Raw genomic sequence first — 19,526 nt, 5'->3', positions numbered from 1 at the left:
TATGATCACATGCATAGATGCAGGCCTCAAAACTCTGAGCTTGGCTTGCATGTGTAAAATAGGTCATGCTTGGTGGACTACCTGGCTGACTGTGACTCTTTTGTAGGTCGTTACTGGGAGACAGTGCAGAGGCTAAAGATCAACCAGTTCTATGGTGCCCCGACAGCTGTCCGGCTGCTGCTGAAGTATGGGGATGCCTGGGTGAAAAAGTATGACCGCTCTTCCCTGCGCACACTGGGGTCAGGTAAGCACAGTGCTGTGTGCCTTTAGCATGGGCCTGGGGCTTTGCTCGGTAATGCTAAACTGGGTAGTTATACTAAACAGGGCAGGGGTGGGGTGGGGTGGGGGCACTTCACTGTTTCAGCAATAATTGCTCTAAACTGATGATCGAAGGTTGTGTGCTAGCCTTGGGAGCTTTCCTGACAGACACTGCACGAAGTCAGGCCATGGAATGCTAGGGCAGAGCATCTCATTTTAGAGCTTAAGAGCCAGTCAAGCGTACAGATGCCAAGGAGCCAGGTTGATAGAGGCTTTTTCTCATACACAACACAGGTGACCATGACCTAGATCACCTATAGAAGAATATAGGCTAGAAAGCAGAATAGGATATGGAAGGCTCTCTCCGGCAACCTCTTGCTGTGACTCCTGCCCTTAAAGGCAGTCTCTTTCTGGCAGTGATGAGCAAGCCTGACATGGGTCCATCTATGTACATGTCTATTCCTTGTCAGGTGTCTATTCTGAGTTCTATGGAATAAATGTCAGAAGTCAAAATTTCAGGTAGTAGGGTAAACACATCTTTAGTTTTACTAGATTCTACCCTTGCTAATTGTCCAAAAGAGTTGTATGAAAGGTATACTTTCTCTCTTTTTTAAAAAAATATTTATTTATTTAATTTATGAATGCTCTGCTTCAAAAACATCTGCCTGCCTGAAGAAGAGGGCATCAGATCCCCCTGTAGATGGTTGTGAGCCACCATGTGGTTGCTGGGAATTGAACCCAGGACCTCTGGAAGAGCAGCCAGTGCTCTTAACCCCTGAGCCATCTCTCCAGCCCCATGTATGCTCTCTTAATTACAGCAGATGCACCATACTTGCTCCTCAGAAACTTGGTGCCAGCTTTCAGTCCTGTACTATGGGTAGCATCCTGTTTGCCCATAAGTTTCAAACCTTTTGAGCTCTCAGAGTGCATGTAGTCATCATGATGTGCATTACTTTGATGGCTATGGTCATGGGAACACAGACCTTTCCAGGTCCCTTGGTGTAGCCATCAGGAAGGTCACTGAGCTCTTCCTCCCTAAAAACGTATTCCTTTGTGTTTGAGGTTATTTTGAAGCCTGTTAACTTCCTTCTTGCTTTTGTGTGGTTTCAGTGGGAGAGCCTATCAACCACGAAGCCTGGGAGTGGCTCCACAAAGTCGTGGGTGATGGCAGATGTACACTGGTGGACACTTGGTGGCAAACGGGTGAGTGTCCCTGAGGGAGAGTTGTTCCAGGCCTGAGGACTAACCTGGGACTGGAGTGGGCTCATGCATACCTAGCACCATGGTTCGTGCTCTCAAAAGTGACTGTGATGGTGCCCATCACGAGGCCCATGTCCCTTCAGCATTCAGTTGCACAGGAGAAGGTTCAGAGGTACAGCCTGTCTGCTGTCTGGGACATGCAATGCCCTCCTGAGCCTCGGTTTCATGTGTATCTTACAGCCTCTGTGTGAGCTCCAGAGTGAGAAGGAAATGAGGTGACAAACTAGGGCCAGTGGCCTAACGAGTCCCCAGGGCCCATTCTCCTTTACAGGCAGAGGCCCTTTCCTTGCTTGCTTCCTTTCTTTTTAATTTTGGTGCAGTGCTGGACCTCATCCATACTCAATAGCTTTCTGCCTCAGCACCACTGTTTTCTGAACACACACACTTTCTGAGAAAGAAGTGGTTTTTTCCCCTCTGTGGAATTTTCCTTTTATATGTATATATCTGACTCCTTGGGATGTTCATGGAAAGAGGTCACCACTATACAGTAACAGAGCTGTCAAAAGCCTTATGTTGCAAGTGGCCAGCATGAGACAGGTTCCTATAACATCTCTGGTCTGTTTTGGAAGGCATGGGGCAGAGAATTTTTCACAATGCGCCTCATGAAACACGACCATGCGTGCTGACTGATTCAGGTGCCAGAGAAGTGACCACACAGGTTTCACCATTCATTGGTCTTAGCTTCCAGCAGTTTATTTCTTCCATCTTCCTGTGCAAGTAGGTGGCTTTTCACCCTTCCCTATTTCAAACATAGGCCTGACCCAGTGAGGGCCTATTGGACAGAGGGTAGTACCCGAGAGGAGGAGACTACAGACCAAGCCTAGATGAGAACATAGTGGATTATATCTGTCCCTGGCTCCCAGGTCAATTGGTGTTTCTTCATCCTTCCTGCAGAAACTGGAGGCATCTGCATTGCACCACGGCCCTCGGAAGATGGGGCAGAGATCCTCCCGGGCATGGCCATGAGGCCGTTTTTTGGCATCGTTCCTGTACTCATGGATGAGAAGGTGTGAGGGTTTTGCACATAAGGCATTGCTACTCATCTGGCAAGCCTTCTACCCCCTGGTTTCTGTCCTTTGCTAAGGTGCAGGGTCTAGTCCCTGGAGTAAAGGCCAGGTCCTCACACATGCCCCCCAGCCCTTTCTTAAACAACACTGCTAATGACTGCTGCAAACCAGGGCTCTCATCAAACTTTGTCAGGAGGAAAGCTCTGGACAGTTCTATCCAGTGCTTCATATTTCCTGTGTCGGGTCAAGCCGATAGTCAATTCTTTGACTTTCTCCCAGGGCTGGCCAGGTCTCTCATGAATGTCTCTCTCCATCTGTAGGGCAATGTTTTGGAGGGTGGAGATGTCTCTGGGGCCTTGTGTATTTCCCAAGCTTGGCCAGGCATGGCAAGGACCATCTATGGTGACCACCAGAGGTTCGTAGATGCCTACTTCAGAGCGTACCCAGGTGAGCAGCTAGGGTAGATCCCAGTGTCTTCTCCAGGGATTCCTGGAGTCTTGTTTCTATAGATAGGGGATCTGGTTAAATTCATGGCAGCTCTGTGAAAGTGAGTCTGTCTCTGGACCCTCCCTTTACTTCTCAGGCCTTCTTTATCTTGGTTGGGAGATCGGGTGGGCATGCGGACCCTGTGTAAGGGCCAGGATGAACATGAGTATATCCATGGCTCTGGCCTGGGATGGACATCATAGAAGATAATGGGGAAGAAATGAGTGATAAGACATGATTGGGAAGCTGTCACAGAGGCTGGGTGTTCCATAGTTTACATTCCCATTCTTCTCAACGTTTCTTTTGGGTCCTGGGTTGGAAGTTTGTGTGGCTGCCGAGGTCTCTGCCTTGCTGGAGGTAGCAACTTTCAGTCTCAAGGTTACAGCTGCCATTCATCTTTATGAGCATCCCTGCTGTTTTCTGTTTTCTGGACATTAACATTCTTGACATCATTCATATGACGTAGACTCCGTGCCACTTGCCCTCTCATTAGACCACTGAGAGAGATGTTTATTTGTTGGTTGTTGGAGGGAGATAACAGGTTAGGAACTTGGACTGTGCCGGGCCTGACTCAGAGCCCCTGGCCTTGGATGCCTCACTACTGTGTAGGTTATTACTTCACTGGAGACGGAGCTCACCGGACAGAGGGTGGCTATTACCAGATCACGGGGCGCATGGATGATGTCATCAATATCAGTGGTCATCGCCTGGGGACTGCAGAGATTGAGGATGCAATGGTAAGCTAAGCCCAGCCTGCCTTTTACTTTGCCTGGTATTCTCATGATGCATCTGTTGATCTCAGAGTCGGGATGGGAATGTAAACCCCAAGTCATCTCAGGGCCTTTTGCCCTCTGTTCTGCACAGGCTGACCATCCCGCTGTTCCAGAGACTGCTGTCATTGGGTACCCTCATGATATCAAAGGAGAAGGTGAGTGTCCCCCCTTCTTTCTATAGTGGAGGATCATGTGCAGCAGGGTGCCCCAATAAAAAGACAACAGAATACAGTCACAGGGCCTTATGGGCTATACTGTTACCTTCCTGATGAGGACACTGATCAAGGTAATAGTCTAAGATACAAAATGCCCAGATTTACTGACCTTTAAGGACATTCAGCCATAAGAAACCATGATATATTTGGACCCTAGCTGAGCCTGAGAAGTCTCCTCTGTTTCCAGTATCTCTAACTGGGGCACTTTCTAAGCCACATACATATCCTCCTGCCCACCCACCCGCTTGGTTTCAGCACTCGTGCCAGCTCTGTAGCTGCTATACCTGTGCACTAGGCTATGCCCTAGAGCAGTCCGTGTGCTTCCCTGAGATGCTGGGGAAACTTGACATCCCATAGCATAATTGACATGGGAAGGGAGGGCAGAGTAAATTACCAGAATGTTCTTAAATCAATGATATATTTAAAAGAAAATTTCCCCAGAGCCAGCTGATTCCCAAGTGGCTGTGTCTAGAAAGGACACTTGAGTGTTGCAATGGCAGACTCTGTGGCCTGGTGTGACATGGCCATATTCTAAGCACCTATGAGGTCATTTCTACACAAAATGACCTTGTATGCCCTGTGAAGTGGCCTGGGATTGAGTGTTCTCTCTCCTCTTAGGGACATTCTGTGTTACAGTGTGCTCCAAGTGTCACCCGACTCTTGTCTACACTTATGTGCTGTTGTAACACGCATGCTTAACCAAACATTTAACCTTTTTCATGTCCCAGCTAGAAACCAAGCCCTCAAACATGCTAAGCATGCAGTCTACTACCGAGCTCCACCACAGTACCTTAGATACTGCCTTTCTTTCTCTTTGATATCTTTATTTAATGTCTATGGATGTTTTGCCTGCATGTATATCTGTGCATCACGTGTGTGGTACTTGCAGAGGTAGAGAGATGGGGTATTGGATCTCCTGGAACTGGATTTATGGATGGTTATTAGCTGACGTGTAAATTCTGAGAATGGGACTTCTGTCTTCTGGAAGAGTAGCCAGTGTTCTTAACTGCTAAGCCGTCGCTCCAGTCCCATTAGATACTTTCTTTGAACTGACTTGTTGCAAAATTTAAAAATCAATCAAGTGCTTCAAAAACAACATCCTTAGAAACCATAGAACTGAGGTGCCTGTGGCTTTGCTATTGGAACAAAGGCATGTGGGAGAGCTGTTTGGGACACCTTCCAGCCGAGGCAATGTCTAGATATCATCAAGAAGGGAGTGGGGTAACAGTGGGAACAGTTCCTCATGGGTAACTGTGAAGGTACCTCATTTGCATAGGGATCTGGACCCACTTCTGGGGTCCCTGCATTTGATATCTCCATAGTTCAAGGATCTTCAGTGCCCTGGTAGACTCCCACCATTTGGAAGCTGTGAAGGTTCAATGTTCCCAAGTCCCAAGACAGTGCCAATACTTCAGTCCTGACTGAACCCGAGAGGGCAAAAAGTGCTGAAAGTGGCCTGTGACCCCAGCCACCTTCTGCCTTGTCCTTGGGGGTCTATCAGCCCTTGGGTGAACCCTAGAAAATAGGAACAAGGTCAAGGAAGCTGCATTGCAGCTGGATAGCTTTAGATGGGATAGGCTATGTGTTGGGTTGTGCTCTGTCTCAGCTGTTCTGCCTGCATGTGGGTTCTTCAAGGGCACTCCCAGTGTGGTGTCTGATGCTTAGCATTCTCTCTGAGTCCTCTGGCCTCTGTACTCCAGCATCAGCTTTCAGCATCAGGTATTGCCAGCCCTTCAGTGCCTGCAGGGCTGGGAGGGAAATTTACATATAGTGTGATGCTACTGGTTTCGAACAGATTTGTACTTCATGAATAACCTATTCACAGTTCTTAGTGTCAAGCTGCTTGAACACATTTGGAGTTTGTCCTCACTTCCTCCAAGCACTCGTGGGTCTAGTTTGTCGAGGACCTGAAGCTTTGGCTAGATTCTAGTGCTCTGGCTCTTAACCTGCTCTTCCACAGCCCTTCATCCCTGCCTCAGGAATCAGCAATCCAGGTCTGTCTTCACAGTCCCCTCAGCTGCTGTGGTTGTACCAGCTTGCAATCCCACCAGCAATGGAGGAGTGTTCCTCTTTCTCCACATCCTCTCCAGAATCTGCTGTCCTGAGTTTTTTATCTTAGCCATTCTGACTGGTGTGAGGTGGAATCTCAAGCTCCACTATGTTCATAGCAGCCTTATTTATTATATCCAGAAGCTAGAAAGAACCCAGATGTCCTTCAACAGAGGAATGGATACAGAAACTGTGGTACATTTACACAATGGAGTACTACTCCACTATTATCATGAAGTTCTTAGTTCATGAAGTTCTTAGTTCATGAAGTTCTTAGTTCATGAAGTTCTTAGGCAAAATATCAGGCACATTGCTGGTGGTTCCTCAAAAAATTGGACGTAGTACTACCTGAGGACCCAGCTATACGACTCCTGGGCATATACCCAGAAGATGCTCCAACATGTAATAAGGACACCTGCTCCACTGAATTTTTTAATACGTGGTCTCTCACTGAACCTGGAGCTCACTGATTGGCTAGGATGGCTAGCCAGCAAGCTCCAAGGATCCTCCTATTTCTACCTCCCCAGTGCTAGGATTATAGGCATGTACCACCATGCATGCTTGCTTCTTTACCCAAGTGCTAGGGATCTGAATTCAAGTTATTATCCTTATGTGGCCCGTTCTTTACTGATTAAGCCATCTCCCCAGCCTCAGGGGACAAAATTTTGAAGTAAAAACAGCTATGTGCTCACCAGTATGCTGATACACAATCTTGTGTCTATTTCCAGGCAGCCCCATGTCATGCATTCTTTCACAGCTGAGGGAACAGAACGTTAAGTCACTTGTCCCAGGTCACACACAGCCATCAGCACTGTGGCTGTGTCATGCTTTCAACCAAGCATCACCACCCATGGGGGACACTGTCAGAGCCGCTGTTGGAGTTGTTTTCACTTCCTGTGCCTTGGACATGCTCCTTCAGGGTTGCAGTAGCTGAAACCAGTTGCTACTATGAAACCATCTCAGGATTTAGAAACCCTCTGGGTTTACAGCAGCTTGTAAGAGGGAATTCAAGACAGACTCAGGACCTAGCACTCCCCAGTCTTTGCTCTCTTTCCAGCTGCATTTGCCTTCATTGTGCTGAAAGATAACATCAGTGATGAGAACATGGTAGTGAATGAACTCAAATTGTCGGTGGCCACCAAGATCGCCAAGTATGCTGTGCCTGACCAGATCCTGGTGAGTCAAGTCCACCTTAGGGGGAATAGCATCACTCTCTTTAAATCTCTGCTTTCCACAAATGTCAAGCAATGTTCAACTTTTACAAGCAAGGGGTTCCTTTTATCCCAACATCAAAACAGTCATTAGTGGTTTGGGTTTCGCTGAGTGGTTTTCGTGAGACAGGGAAGGTCCAAGCATTTGGAGTTTACAGCAGACACTTGTTTAGGACACAGCCCTAGGCAAGGCTAGACACAAGGCAAGGCTAGACGACACTCTTGTACTGTAGCACTCGAACGATGGCTACTGGTACGGGACTGAACGGTAAAGAAAACATAAATTCTATTTAGTTTTTTCTTTTTGTGATGTTAGGTATGTGTTTGCTTTCTATCGCCGAGGCAAAATGCCTGAGGCAATTAACTTAAATGATGGGAAGGTTTTATTTTGGCTCAGGGTTACAGTTTATGGTTGGTTGGAGGGGCTGTATTTTGTCCGGTAGCAACACCTTTTATCTTGGTGGGAAGCATGTGGCAAACAAAGCTGCTTAAATCATGGTAGTGGAGAAGGGATTGAATATATCCTTCAAAGACCACCCCTTGAATGACCTTTCTTTCTCTCACCAGACTCCCACCTCCTAAAAGTTTCACAATACCCCAACAGCACCACAGACTGTTGACCTTTAACATAGTCTTTGGAGAACATCTAAGATTCGAATCGTAACAGAGTTGAGCCCAGAGACTTCTGAATGCTGAACTTGAACTCCACCACTCAGCTATGTCTCAGTCAAACTACAGATTTTAAAGATTTGAGAGACATGGAGTTCTCCAGTCTTATGTGGTTTCTGAACATGTTTCCTATTTCCTGTAAAGGAGTCATTTCCTGTGGGAAGGCCTGGGCCACCCTTGAGTCTCTTCAGATTTTTTTTTTTCTTTCTTTCTTTGCTGATACCTCTCCACAATGATTTCTGGGTTGGAATTCTTTGAGGCAAGAAGGGTTCATCATCCCTTCATAGTGCTCACAATGCTGGCCTATCAGTTGAACTTGTAACATTAACTATTTCCAGATAGGGCTTCAATCTCCAGCAAGTACTACCGTCTACACACACACGCGCGCACACACACACACACACACACACACCCCTACCTTCCAAACATTCTCCAGCAAGTATTACCGTCTACACACACACACACACACACACACACACACACACACACACACCGTCTACACACACACACACACACACACACACACACACCCCTTCAATCTCCAGCAAGTACTACCGTCTACACACACACGCGCACACACACACACCCCTACCTTCCAAACATTCTCCAGCAAGTATTACCGTCTACACACACACACACACACACACACACACACACACACACACACACACCCCTACCTTCCAAACATTCTACTCAGAGGCTTTTCCCCAACTAAGCCCGAGGCTTGGGCTAAGGAGGAAACCACTCGAGCATTGTGGTAGACCAAACAGGCTCAGTGGTCACACCTGGAGGCGGATCAGCAAAGCTTGGCCACAGGTTAGATCCTGCCCTTTGGATTGATGTCAGCTTCAGGCTCAGTTTGCAGGGGGATTAAGACCTTGCTTGGTTCATATATCAGGCAAAGTTGCGTTGTAGTCCTCTGTGGGAGTGTCAACCTCCACAGGAGAATTCTCACCCCAGGCCAGTCACTGTGTCAGAGGGCGCTGCCCAGACCCTAACACCACTCATCTTTGCCAGGTGGTGAAGCGTCTCCCCAAAACCAGATCTGGGAAAGTGATGAGGAGACTACTGAGGAAGATCATCACCAGCAGGGGACAGGATCTAGGGGACACCACTACCCTGGAGGACCCCAGCGTCATCACAGAAATCTTGAGTGCCTTCCAGAAGTATGAAGAGCAGCGGGCTGCTACCAACTGAGAGGTGTGCCTCTGTGTTGTTCAGACAAGGCTGCACAGGACCCCTGGACGTCCTCAGGGGAAGCAACTTCAAAAGTGGCTTGTTTCTTCCGAACACATGACCCATCTACTGCCCTATTTGAAGCTGAAGCCCCTTTTTCTTTCTCCTGGGGCTCAGAGGGCTGCTTCTGGAGGCTGGGGGAAGGCCTTTGTCATACATCTGGTTTCCAGAATCAAGTCATAATTGGCACTAAGCCAGCACAGGGTGACCAGAGGTCTTAGCTCCAAAACTGTCATGCTTTCTCCAGATGTGTTTAGATACAAAACACAAATTATTTTTTTTTTGTACTTTTTCTATTTGGGGAGAATAGCAGAACATTTGAGTATAATGTGAACATTTAGTTACACACACACACACACACACACACACACACACACACACCGTGGGAAGAATCTCCCTTCTTACCTCCCCAGGGATGAAGATAACAGAATGCGCTTTTTTTTAAAAATTTTATTACCATTCAATGTGCTTAAAGTCCAAACCAGACATGTTTGTGCCTCTGGCACATAACTCTCCTGCTAATCCAAGTCACCATGTCCAACTCCTGCGTCTATTTCATATTTGGTTCATTTGGTTTATTTTATGATCGAACAAACTGGACAATTCTTACATTTTGTATGGTAGGAATTGCACTCAGGGCCTCCTGCACACTAGGCAAGCAAGCGCTCTACCTCTGAGCTGCACACCACACCTCTAACTCCCAAGAAGACGGAGTGAATGTCCTCTCCTTTACTTGTGAAATCATTTGGGTTCGTTTCTCTAAGCTGTGATCTGGAAGGAGTTTCTTTCCCCAAGGTGCCTCATAGTAGGAGATCATATTGCTTCAAACGTGTGAGGTTGTTCATGGTAGCCAGTGAAAACTCGGGTGTCTTTACTAAGCCTCTGGTCCCATCTGAACTGAGATCCTGAAGACTCTGCCTGTCCTTTCTTTTGTGGTTGGGGCAGCAAGAACTCACTGTGGTCCAATGACGATGACACTTGGTGCTCCTGAGCAAGGTCTCTTTTGATGTGCCTTAAGTTCTCTGGACATTGGTGAGTGATGCAAATAGTGAAGTCATGAAAAGCTTATTTTGCAGCTAGATTGTGGCTAAGCATGGGAGGGCTGAAGGGGAGGCAGCTCTGTGAGCAGGGCCCCTGGGGGCAAAGGAAGCCTGTTCTGTCTGGTCCACAGAACTTAGCTATATGGGTGTTTCAGGGTATCTTAGCTACTGCACACTTACTGTCTGTCCTGACGTCTTGGGTAATGGGGTAAACATGCTGACGCTCCCAGGAGGCGGAGCGGTTGTAGTATGAACAAATCTTAATAGTCCTTTGTTACAATCAGCAGTGAAGAGCCATGTGATGGACGTGGCTGAGTATAGTTACTGTGCCCTTTGAAATGGCCTAGGTTTCTAGGTTACTGATAGAAGCTCTCGGAATGATTTATAGAAATATCCAAATAAAGCTTTATTTTGTTCACTGTCTTCTTATGGGGATGTTTTTGGTTGACGTTATTCTATTTTGTTTCTTCCTGGTTGGGGATTGAATCTAGGGCCTCCTGAATGCTAGGTTAGCACTCAATCAGACCTTTACCCCCACCCCACTCCCACCCTAGCCAACATAATCCTAAGGGAAAACGAAAAGGGGTCCATCCAACTCAAAAGATAGTCCACACACAAGAAATGTTGGTGCCGTGTATTCGTGTGTGTGTGTGTGTGTGTGTGTGTGTGTGTGTGTGGTGTGCTTTGAGGCCAGAAGATAACCTCATAGCACCATCTACCTTTTCTTTTTTAAGACAAGGTCTCTCACTAGGCCTGGGACTCACCAAGTAGCTAGTCTGGCTGGCCAGTGAGCCCCGTAGATTCTATCTCCATCTCCCTAGTGCTGGGGTTACAAGTGAACACCTGCCTATTCTATTCACTCCTGCCTATTTCCCCTCGGTTCTGAGGCTAGAACTCAGGTCTCATGCTTGCAAGGCAAGCACCTTAGTGATTCAAGCTATCATGGCACTGCTTCTGGAAAAGCCGCCATTTCTGCAGGGAAACCACCTGACCGTGTTAAGTGGCTAACTCTGGCTGCAGGTGTGAGGTTATGACGCTCATTTCCTAGTCACACGGGGCCCATCTTCAGTAACAAGCTCAGGTATGACCATCTGATACTGTCAGGGACAATAGGGAACACATAAAGATACCATGGGAGTGGATTATTATCTACCTCTTGCTTGATAAGAAAATAAGGACCAGAAAAGAAGAAGGACCCAGGGATTAGAAAGCTACCTGCCCATTTCTCTTGGGACTTCCCCTTGTGTCTAGGTTTTTGTTTTCATTGAAATTTTGGACAAAGAACCCAGTTTTTGGTACTACAGTGCAGAGAGAAGAACAGGCTGCTGGTAGAGATGGGTAAGAAGGTAAAGGTGCTTACTGCCAAGCAAAATGACCTGAGTTCAATCTCCATAGCCCATATAGTGGAAGGAGAGAAAAGACTGCTGCAGGTTGCCATCTGACCTCTTGTGTGCTGTCTGTGCACTGCATACTCACAGATGACACAGATACACATATATACAAGTGGACAAACAAATGGCAAAAATGTATGGCAGTGAAATGGCTATCACGTATGCCTTGATTATCATGCTTCCATGAAGGGCAATCACAGGAAATGCTGGGGAACATCCATCCCAGGTGTATCCACAGAAGCTGACCTGATGAAAAAGAGGTCCGTCAGTTTCTTCAATTCCTCATTTCAGAGAGGTATTGGAATCTTCCGAGAGCTAATGTTCTGTACTGTGTTACTACCCTCACCATACCCAGCAGGGAACAATGTCAGAAACTGAGACTTACCAGATTCTGTGTACAAGAGAGGCCCTGTGGCAGGGTTCACACCCTTTATAGATGCTATTCTTCCTAGATGACCTAGGTAGAGTGCCTGAAAATAGTTTGAATCCATGAACCCTGGGCTTAATCACACATTTGGTCCTGCTTGAGGAAGTTTTTGGGTGACACAACACACACACACACACACACACACACACACACCTTTTTTTTTGAGACAGGGTTTCTTTGTGTAGCCTTGGCTACATGAACAAATTCCTCCTGGAACCAGCTCTATAGACCAGGCTGGCCTTGAACTCACAGAGATCTGCCTGCTTCTGTCTCCCAAGTGCTGGGATCAAAGGTGTGTGCCATCACTGCTGGAAAACAGCTTGATTTTTAAAGTTATCTTACTGTGAACTTTGAGGTGCTCTCTGAATGGGTTATTTTGGAAAGAAAAGTAGCCTAGATAAAGTCCAAGGGGAGTATCTTTTAGGTTGAGACCAATTGAGTGTTTTCCATGTCTAGATTGAAGGGTTGTCTTCCATTTCTGGACCAAGGAGATGCAGTCTTGATGCAGAATAAAAGGCCATCTTAGAGATCTAGGCCAAGAGGATGCCTCTCTTAAAGTGCCATTTAAAACAAACAAACGAACAAACAAACAAACACCAACAACAAAACCGTTGCCAGTCAAGGACTGAAGGAGCTGAAGGGGTTTGCAATCCCATAGGAAGACCAACAATATCAACCAACCAGACCCCCCAAAGCTCCCATGGATTAAACCACCAACCACAGAGTATACATGAGGGGCTCATAGTTCTAGCTATATATGTAGCAGAGGATGACCTTTGTTAGCATCACTGGAAGGGGAGGCCCTTGGTCCTGTGGAGGCTTGATGACCCAGTGTAGGGGGATGCTAGGGCACTGAGGAGGGAGTGGGTGGGTCAGTGAGGGAGCATCCCCATAGAGGCGGGGGTTGGAGTAGGGGGGTTGTGGAGGAGAAACTTGAGAAGGGGGGAATAACATTTGAAATGTAAATAAAAATAAATAAAAAAGAACTTTTTCAGTGAGCTTCAGCTTCCTCTATTCTGATTTATATAATTTCCCTTGCCATCTTGCCTTCATGACTGGTATAGTGCTTTTATAAAAAGGTGTGGAAGCACCTACCTGCTTTCTCCCTTTGCTGGACACAGCAGAGAAACTGAAGCATGCAAGCCAGGAAGTAGGTGCTTACCAAATGTGGAATCTGCCAGTGTCTTACTTTCTCGTTCTCCAGGACTATCAGAAACTGTCTTTTGAGTCACCCAGTCTGCAGCTTTCTGTTATAGCAATCCAAACTTAGACAATGTTTCATCTTCATATCGTACTGAAAAACTGGGGTGGGGGAGATGGCTTCTGGGCTGTCAGAGTTCTGAGACTAAGCTGCCTCCCTCTAAGTAGATAAGGACTACAAAACGAAGACATTGTGAAAGCTATCAGGTAAGCTGCGTATACCCTTGGATGGCTGCTTACATTCTGGGGGCCTGCAACAGGGCCCCTTGGTTACCATGGAGATAACCAACAGAGGCTCTGGGTTTCTGGGCATCTTCCTCTAGCACCCAAGATTCCTTGTCTGTGTTTGTTTGGTATTAATGACCTTCATCTGCCCTTCTACAGAGGAGTTGCCACAGGACCCCGGCTTCCAGCTTCTTCCAGTCAGTAGAAGCGCTTGTGGTTTAAATGAGAATACTCCTTGTAAGCTTATGTATGAACACTTGACCCCAGTTAGAAGTACTGTTTGGGGGAGGTTTAGGTGGTGTAGCCTTTTTTTTGTTTGTTTTTCGAGACAGGGTTTCTCTGTGTAGCCCTGGCTGTCCTGGCACTCACTTTGTAGACCAGGCTGGCCTTAAACTCAGACCCCATTCCCAGTTAGCTGTGTGTCTGAGGCTGAATATGTGTTTCTCTCAGTTTCCCACTCCTACTGCCAATTCAGCTTGCTGCCATGCTTCCCCGACATGGTAGACTTACCCCTCTGGAACTTTAAGTCCCAAATAAACTTTATTCCCCCCCAAATAGTTTCTGGCCATGGTATTTTATTAGAGCAACAGAAAAGTAACTAATTCAGCTATACTAAATGTGTGTGTGTGTGTGTGTGTGTGTTGTGTGCGCGTGCGCGAGACTCTTTTTCTTTTTTTTTGGGGGGGGGCGGTGGTGTGAGACCAGGTTTCAGTGTAGCCCAGACTGCTATGGAACTTGCTAGGTAGCTCAGCATTCACCTCAACTTCCTGTTCATCCTGCCTCAGCTTCCAAAATACTGGAAGATAGGCGTGAACACCAGACGAAGAGCATCTTCTATATTTCTAAACATAAATATTTTTCAGGTTTTTATTTTTATGCTTTGAGATATGTAGCACAGGTTGTTCTGAAACCCAGGGCCCTCACACCCCTGTCTCAGACATGTGCAACTTTACTTGACGATTCTTCAGTGCTCTGGTAATGGTGGTTTAGCCATTTATGTGTTGACAATATACTATTAGGATTTCAGTCTTCTGAAGTTGGTGGAGGAGACAGGAATCCTCCTTTCAATAAGCCCAGAAGTAGGAAAGGGAAGGGAATGGGTGTTAGTTGTCCTCCTAGATCATGGATCTCTGAGGAGTCTGGAACCCTACTGAGAGAACCAGTACCACTAGCTTCTCCTGCTGTGCAGTGGGATTTTCTTGGTAAATGTCACCAGTTGAGTAACCTCCGGCTCTCTTTCTCTGTTCCTATGTCTGACAGTTTGAGACAGCAAACACACCTTGGACCATTTTCTTTCCTAAAGATGGACATTTCTTAGCCTAAACCATGGACTTTATCACTGGGAGTTAAAGACTCCCATCTCACAGATTTCAATCAATTGGTGTAATAAAATAAAAGCCAGGACAGTAATCATAAAAAAAAAAAACAACACCACCAATAACAACAACAACACCAATAACAACAACCCAGGTGGTAACTTGCTTTTAAAAAGTAGTTTCTAAGCCAGGCACAGCAGCACACACTTTTAATCCTAGCACTCAGGAGGCAATGACAGGCAGATCTCTGTGAGTTTGAGACCATCATGGTCTACATAGTGAGTTCCAGGATAGCCAAAGCTACACAGAGAGATTCTATTTCAAGCCAAGCCAAACCAAGCCATGCCAGACCAAACCAGAACATGGTTTCCAGGGCCCTAGCATGTAGTGTAGGGGTACAGCTTGGGTTCCTGACACTGTGGAAAACAAACCATAAAACACAAAACCAAATTGGCTTCTGGGTGTAATTAAACACAAGTAATGAGGTGCCAGTAAAAAAAAAAAAACAAAAAACAAAATGTCATTGCTAAGAGAACAATTGGGCTGGAAAGTTTCACTTCCTGGCCAGGTAGCAAACATACATATCCATTCCACTGGTAGATATCACCTACTGAGTGTGCTAAGACCCTGGCTGCTGAGGCTGGACTGGCTGAAAGAATAAATGGGACAATTACAGTAATTATCCTCAGCAGCCCATTTTCAGCTTGTCCCTTTCCTGTATACTTGGCAGAACACTCATCACTCAGGAAGCCAGTCTTGCCCTGCCTACACTGGTAGCACCCTGTCTGCTCTGTGGGTTTTTAACTGCCTGTCCCATAGGGCTACAGAATCCTACTGAATGCTGTAAAACAAGATGTTCTGTCCAGGAATAAGGATTTGGGCAGGAACTGTAGTTAGTGACTTGTGGGACAAATGAAATGGAAGGCCTTGGTGGATGAAAAATAGAAATAAAGAGGAAAGGACATGACTGCTCCCAGGTATGGTGGAGGAGGAAGTTTATTATAGATGTGTAGGAGAGCATCGCTGGAGAGAGTCTAGTGTTGTCATGATCTTGAACCATGTGAGAGAGGGGGGGTGGAAGGGAGAGGGGAATCAGGTGCACAGTCAGGAAGCCAAAGATACAAAAAAAGGGCAGGTGACCAAAACGTCTGAATTATATATGGAAAAGTTTCTAGGGGAAGGGCAGCCCAGCCCCTGAGATGGAGAGTTCAGTGTAGAGGGCAGGGTATAACAGCTATACAGTATAATAGGTAGGGACTAAGGGATGCTGGGAGAACCTGGAGGCCAGGTTAACTTTATATGTTGAATAGAAACCTCTGGTATTTCAAACCTTCAGGTTTGAAATTTAACACATGGAACACCAGATTTGAAGCCATGCAAAGGGTTGTTGGTATGTCAGATGGGATGTTCTCAGGGGCAGCATAAATGTCTCTAATGACTGGCTTGGACATCAGGGGCCATTTTCCTTAGCTGGCAAGTAGCTGCTGCTGCAGGCAGTAGGTTGGTATCCACTCCTTTAAAAAAGGACGCCCACCTCTGCATTTATTTTATGGCAAGATCCATTGCCTGTGGCCACCTTACTATTTCAGGCTAGAATAGCAACAGTTGAGATTTTTTATGTTTCACAGTGAAAGAAGAGCCAAACTTCAGGCACTGTCAGGGAAACTTGGGGGAAAAAGCAATGGCCAGTCCTGTTAGGTTTGTTGGTGAGTGGTGAAGAGCTTTGTTGCAGTGGAGGCAACAGCAGTTTTTCCTCCCCCCCCCTGCTCCTCCTCCTTCTTTGTTTTCTTCTTCTTCTTTTCTTCATATCCTCTTCCAGTCCCATGAAACCTACTTGTTCTAGGCTCAGTTTTATAGCGTCTCCCTTTGTGCAGCTAATAAAGTCTTCCTAATTGTCCTTTTCTATTTATGTTTGAGATGGACTTTGCTATGTTGTCCAAGCTGGGCTCAAACTCCTGGGCTTCAGTGACTCTCCTGCCTCAGCATCCAGAGTAGCTGGGAATACATTAGGATACCATCATGCCTAGCCTTCTCTCATCCTAAGCTGGCTCTTGTAGTTGTTTCTCTCAACTGTGCATAGGTTCTTCAACATTCTTGAGCCTACTCTCTTCTGCCCTACCTGCCCTGAAAACAGAGCCTCCTACTATGACATGGTCTTTTTCAATACTGCTATTCCACTCAAAAACTACTTATTTATGCACTTAATGTAAATGTTTTGTCTGAAAGTATGTATATACACATATGTGTGCTTGGGGCCCACAGAGGCTAGACAAGGGTTTTGGATCGCCTGGAAATGGAGTTGTAGACAGTTGTAAACTGCCACGTGGGTGGTGGAAACTGAACCAGGACCCTCTACAAGAGCAAATGTGCTTAACCATTTAGTTCTCTCTCTGGGCCCTTCTTTCCACTTTCTAGTCATTTGCTGTCCCCTTTAGATGGTTCATCATTCATCAGTGGACCCTGAAGCCTACCCTTGCTTATCACCCCTTGGTCACCAACCTCAGGACCCCTCAAGTCCTCCTACTTTGTCTCTTGCCCTTCTCTATCCTCCCAGCTCTTCATCTGGAATCTTACTTATCCAGAGTTGGTGCACATGCTCCGCTGGTTTACTCCTATGTCAGCACAGCTTTCCCTGAAGGTCTCAGGATACCTAGCCTGTCCTTTGTGCCACTCCTTTATAACAGTCATCTATGTTTTCTATCTTCCCTCCCCATTTACAACCATGAATATAGACACATCTGAGGACCTTTGTTTTGTAACAACCCTTAGGACCTGACAGGCATTTGGGAAGTATCTGTATAAAGAATTGAATCAGTATGGGATTAGAGGGTAAAGCTTAAGACTAAATTCAGGTTTGTTTCTATTTTGTCTAATTTACCACATTGGGAGATGACTGCATAATATCATGTGCTTCTTTTTCCATGCTGGGATGGCCCCATTTTTGTTGTGATAAATGTCGTCTGTGTAGACGAGCGTTTCAGCGAAAGTGAGCTGCATCGTAAGTCCCAGGATGTGTAGTAGTCTCACCCAGTGGTTCCCAGTCAAGGGCCCTTTTGTCCCTTGCAGGACATTTGGGCAATGTTTCAAGATATTAAAAAAATATTATTTGTTTCTAATCTCTTGTCATTATAATAAATACTGAGGCAATCAATTTATAGAAGGTTTACGGTGACTCAGGATTGTAAAGGCTTTAACCTATGATCAGTTGGCTGCTTTGGGTCTGTGGTGGTACATTATGGTGGGGGTATGTGGTGAGCAATTGCTACTCCAATGTGGAGAAATGGGAAAAGTAAAAGAGAAAAGGGATTAACTCCCATACCCTCATCAAAGGCATGCCTCCAGTGTCCCAGTAGGGCCAACTCCTTACAAATGCCATTACCTTCCAGTATCACCCATGCTGAGGACCAAATTTTTCACAAATTTTTGGTGTTCCAGATTAACTTTAGCACTAAACTAGGTGGGGTGCTACTGACATTTAAAGGGTAAAGGCCCCAGGGGTGGTGCAAAATATCCTATACTCATGACAACTGCCACTTTACCTCTACAACAAAGGATTATCTCGCCCCAAATGTTATCAGTGCTGAGGTTGGGAAACCTGAGCTAACCTTGCATGGCAGTCCCATTTCTCTTTGTGCAAACAGTTGGTACAATGAGACAGTAATGCTGATTGGCTGCAGGGCTGGAGGGTGATGTGGGACAAGAGAGCACTAAGACCACATACAACAAGCAGAATGGACTTTACCGTGACTTGCAAACAGAAAACCCCTAAGTCATATTGCATAACACAAATGATCGAAGCTCAGCCTATTCTAACCCCAGCTTATTCAGACTCATGTGCTTCAAGATAAGGCCATGAGTGTATCTCCCAGCAATTCCCTGTGGACTTATTTGTTTTAGAGATATGGCCACTGGCTCTTCCAGACACTTTCCTAGTTTACAAACTCTAACCGATCCGTTCCAAGACCATTTCTAACTTTAGCCCTGAATTTCATGAACAGTCTTCCATAACTGAGGAGCTCACAGGTCGTCTGGTGAATTCCTTTTATGTAGGAAGTTCAGTGTATTCAACTCTTTTTTATTCTTCGTGTGTGTGTTCCGGGTTGTTTTGGCCCATGTGTTTCACACTGGGCATAGGATACGCATAATCCATGTAACAGGCACTGGATGTAACTGGCTACTTGTGACAGCTCAGGAATGTTCACAGAGCCTCCCACAGACGGGGATACTCTGGAGAGTTAATGAGAGATTTTCAGCAATGACTCTTGAGATGGATTCTGGATGATAAAAGTGGTTTAGGTGGAGGTAGAAAAAAAAACGTATCACAAGGAAACAAGGAGTAACATGACAAAGTCAGAGACATGCAATCAGAAGGGGAAGCCATTCAGGTCTCCAGGTAGGCGCCAGACCCACACAGCAGTTGTTACAATTACCCACGATATTATCTTTATAATGTCTGTCTTCAATGATGGAATCAAGTACCATGTTGCCAAGCCTTGGATTATATATAACCTGAGATCCCTACAGAACTGTGTTAAGAAATCTCCACTTCCCTCAAGCGAGAGGAAAAAGAACATTGAGGTGGCATTCTATCGCCATCTAGTGCCGAAAAGATAATGGCATGTTTGCTTCTGTAAAATCCCAAGTGAGGTACAAAATCCAGCACCTATATCCTAGAGATCCTTCCCAATGCCCTACTTGGTTATTGCTGCCTGAAATTCTCCTGTCCGCCCTTTCTCTTCCAATCCTACCCCCACATTCCTTCA

At 46.1% G+C, this 19,526-nt stretch overlaps 1 protein-coding gene and 1 long non-coding RNA gene across 2 annotated transcripts in view; one reads left to right on the top strand and one right to left on the bottom strand.

Moving 5' to 3' along the window:
* Window positions 1-10,627, top strand: part of Acss1 (acyl-CoA synthetase short-chain family member 1) — a 50,130-nt gene extending 39,503 nt beyond the window's left edge. Inside the window, exons 7-14 of the mRNA NM_080575.2 lie at window positions 107-244; window positions 1,369-1,461; window positions 2,413-2,525; window positions 2,846-2,972; window positions 3,621-3,748; window positions 3,876-3,939; window positions 7,106-7,224; window positions 8,946-10,627. Coding sequence (NP_542142.1) covers window positions 107-244; window positions 1,369-1,461; window positions 2,413-2,525; window positions 2,846-2,972; window positions 3,621-3,748; window positions 3,876-3,939; window positions 7,106-7,224; window positions 8,946-9,125 — 962 coding nt within the window. The 3' untranslated portion in view covers window positions 9,126-10,627. The remainder of the gene's footprint in view (window positions 1-106; window positions 245-1,368; window positions 1,462-2,412; window positions 2,526-2,845; window positions 2,973-3,620; window positions 3,749-3,875; window positions 3,940-7,105; window positions 7,225-8,945) is intronic.
* Gm52532 overlaps window positions 1-13,622 on the bottom strand; it is a 35,434-nt gene extending 21,812 nt beyond the window's left edge. Inside the window, exon 1 of the long non-coding RNA XR_003953949.1 lies at window positions 13,185-13,622. This is a non-coding gene — a long non-coding RNA (predicted gene, 52532). The remainder of the gene's footprint in view (window positions 1-13,184) is intronic.
* Between the last annotated feature and the right edge of the window lie 5,904 nt (window positions 13,623-19,526).

This window comes from Mus musculus, chromosome 2 (genome assembly GCF_000001635.26).
Source record: "Mus musculus strain C57BL/6J chromosome 2, GRCm38.p6 C57BL/6J".
NCBI classification, from domain to species: domain Eukaryota; kingdom Metazoa; phylum Chordata; class Mammalia; order Rodentia; family Muridae; genus Mus; species Mus musculus.
The sequence above is the reverse complement of the archived record's forward strand: the minus strand, read 5'-3'. Positions and strand labels throughout refer to the sequence as shown.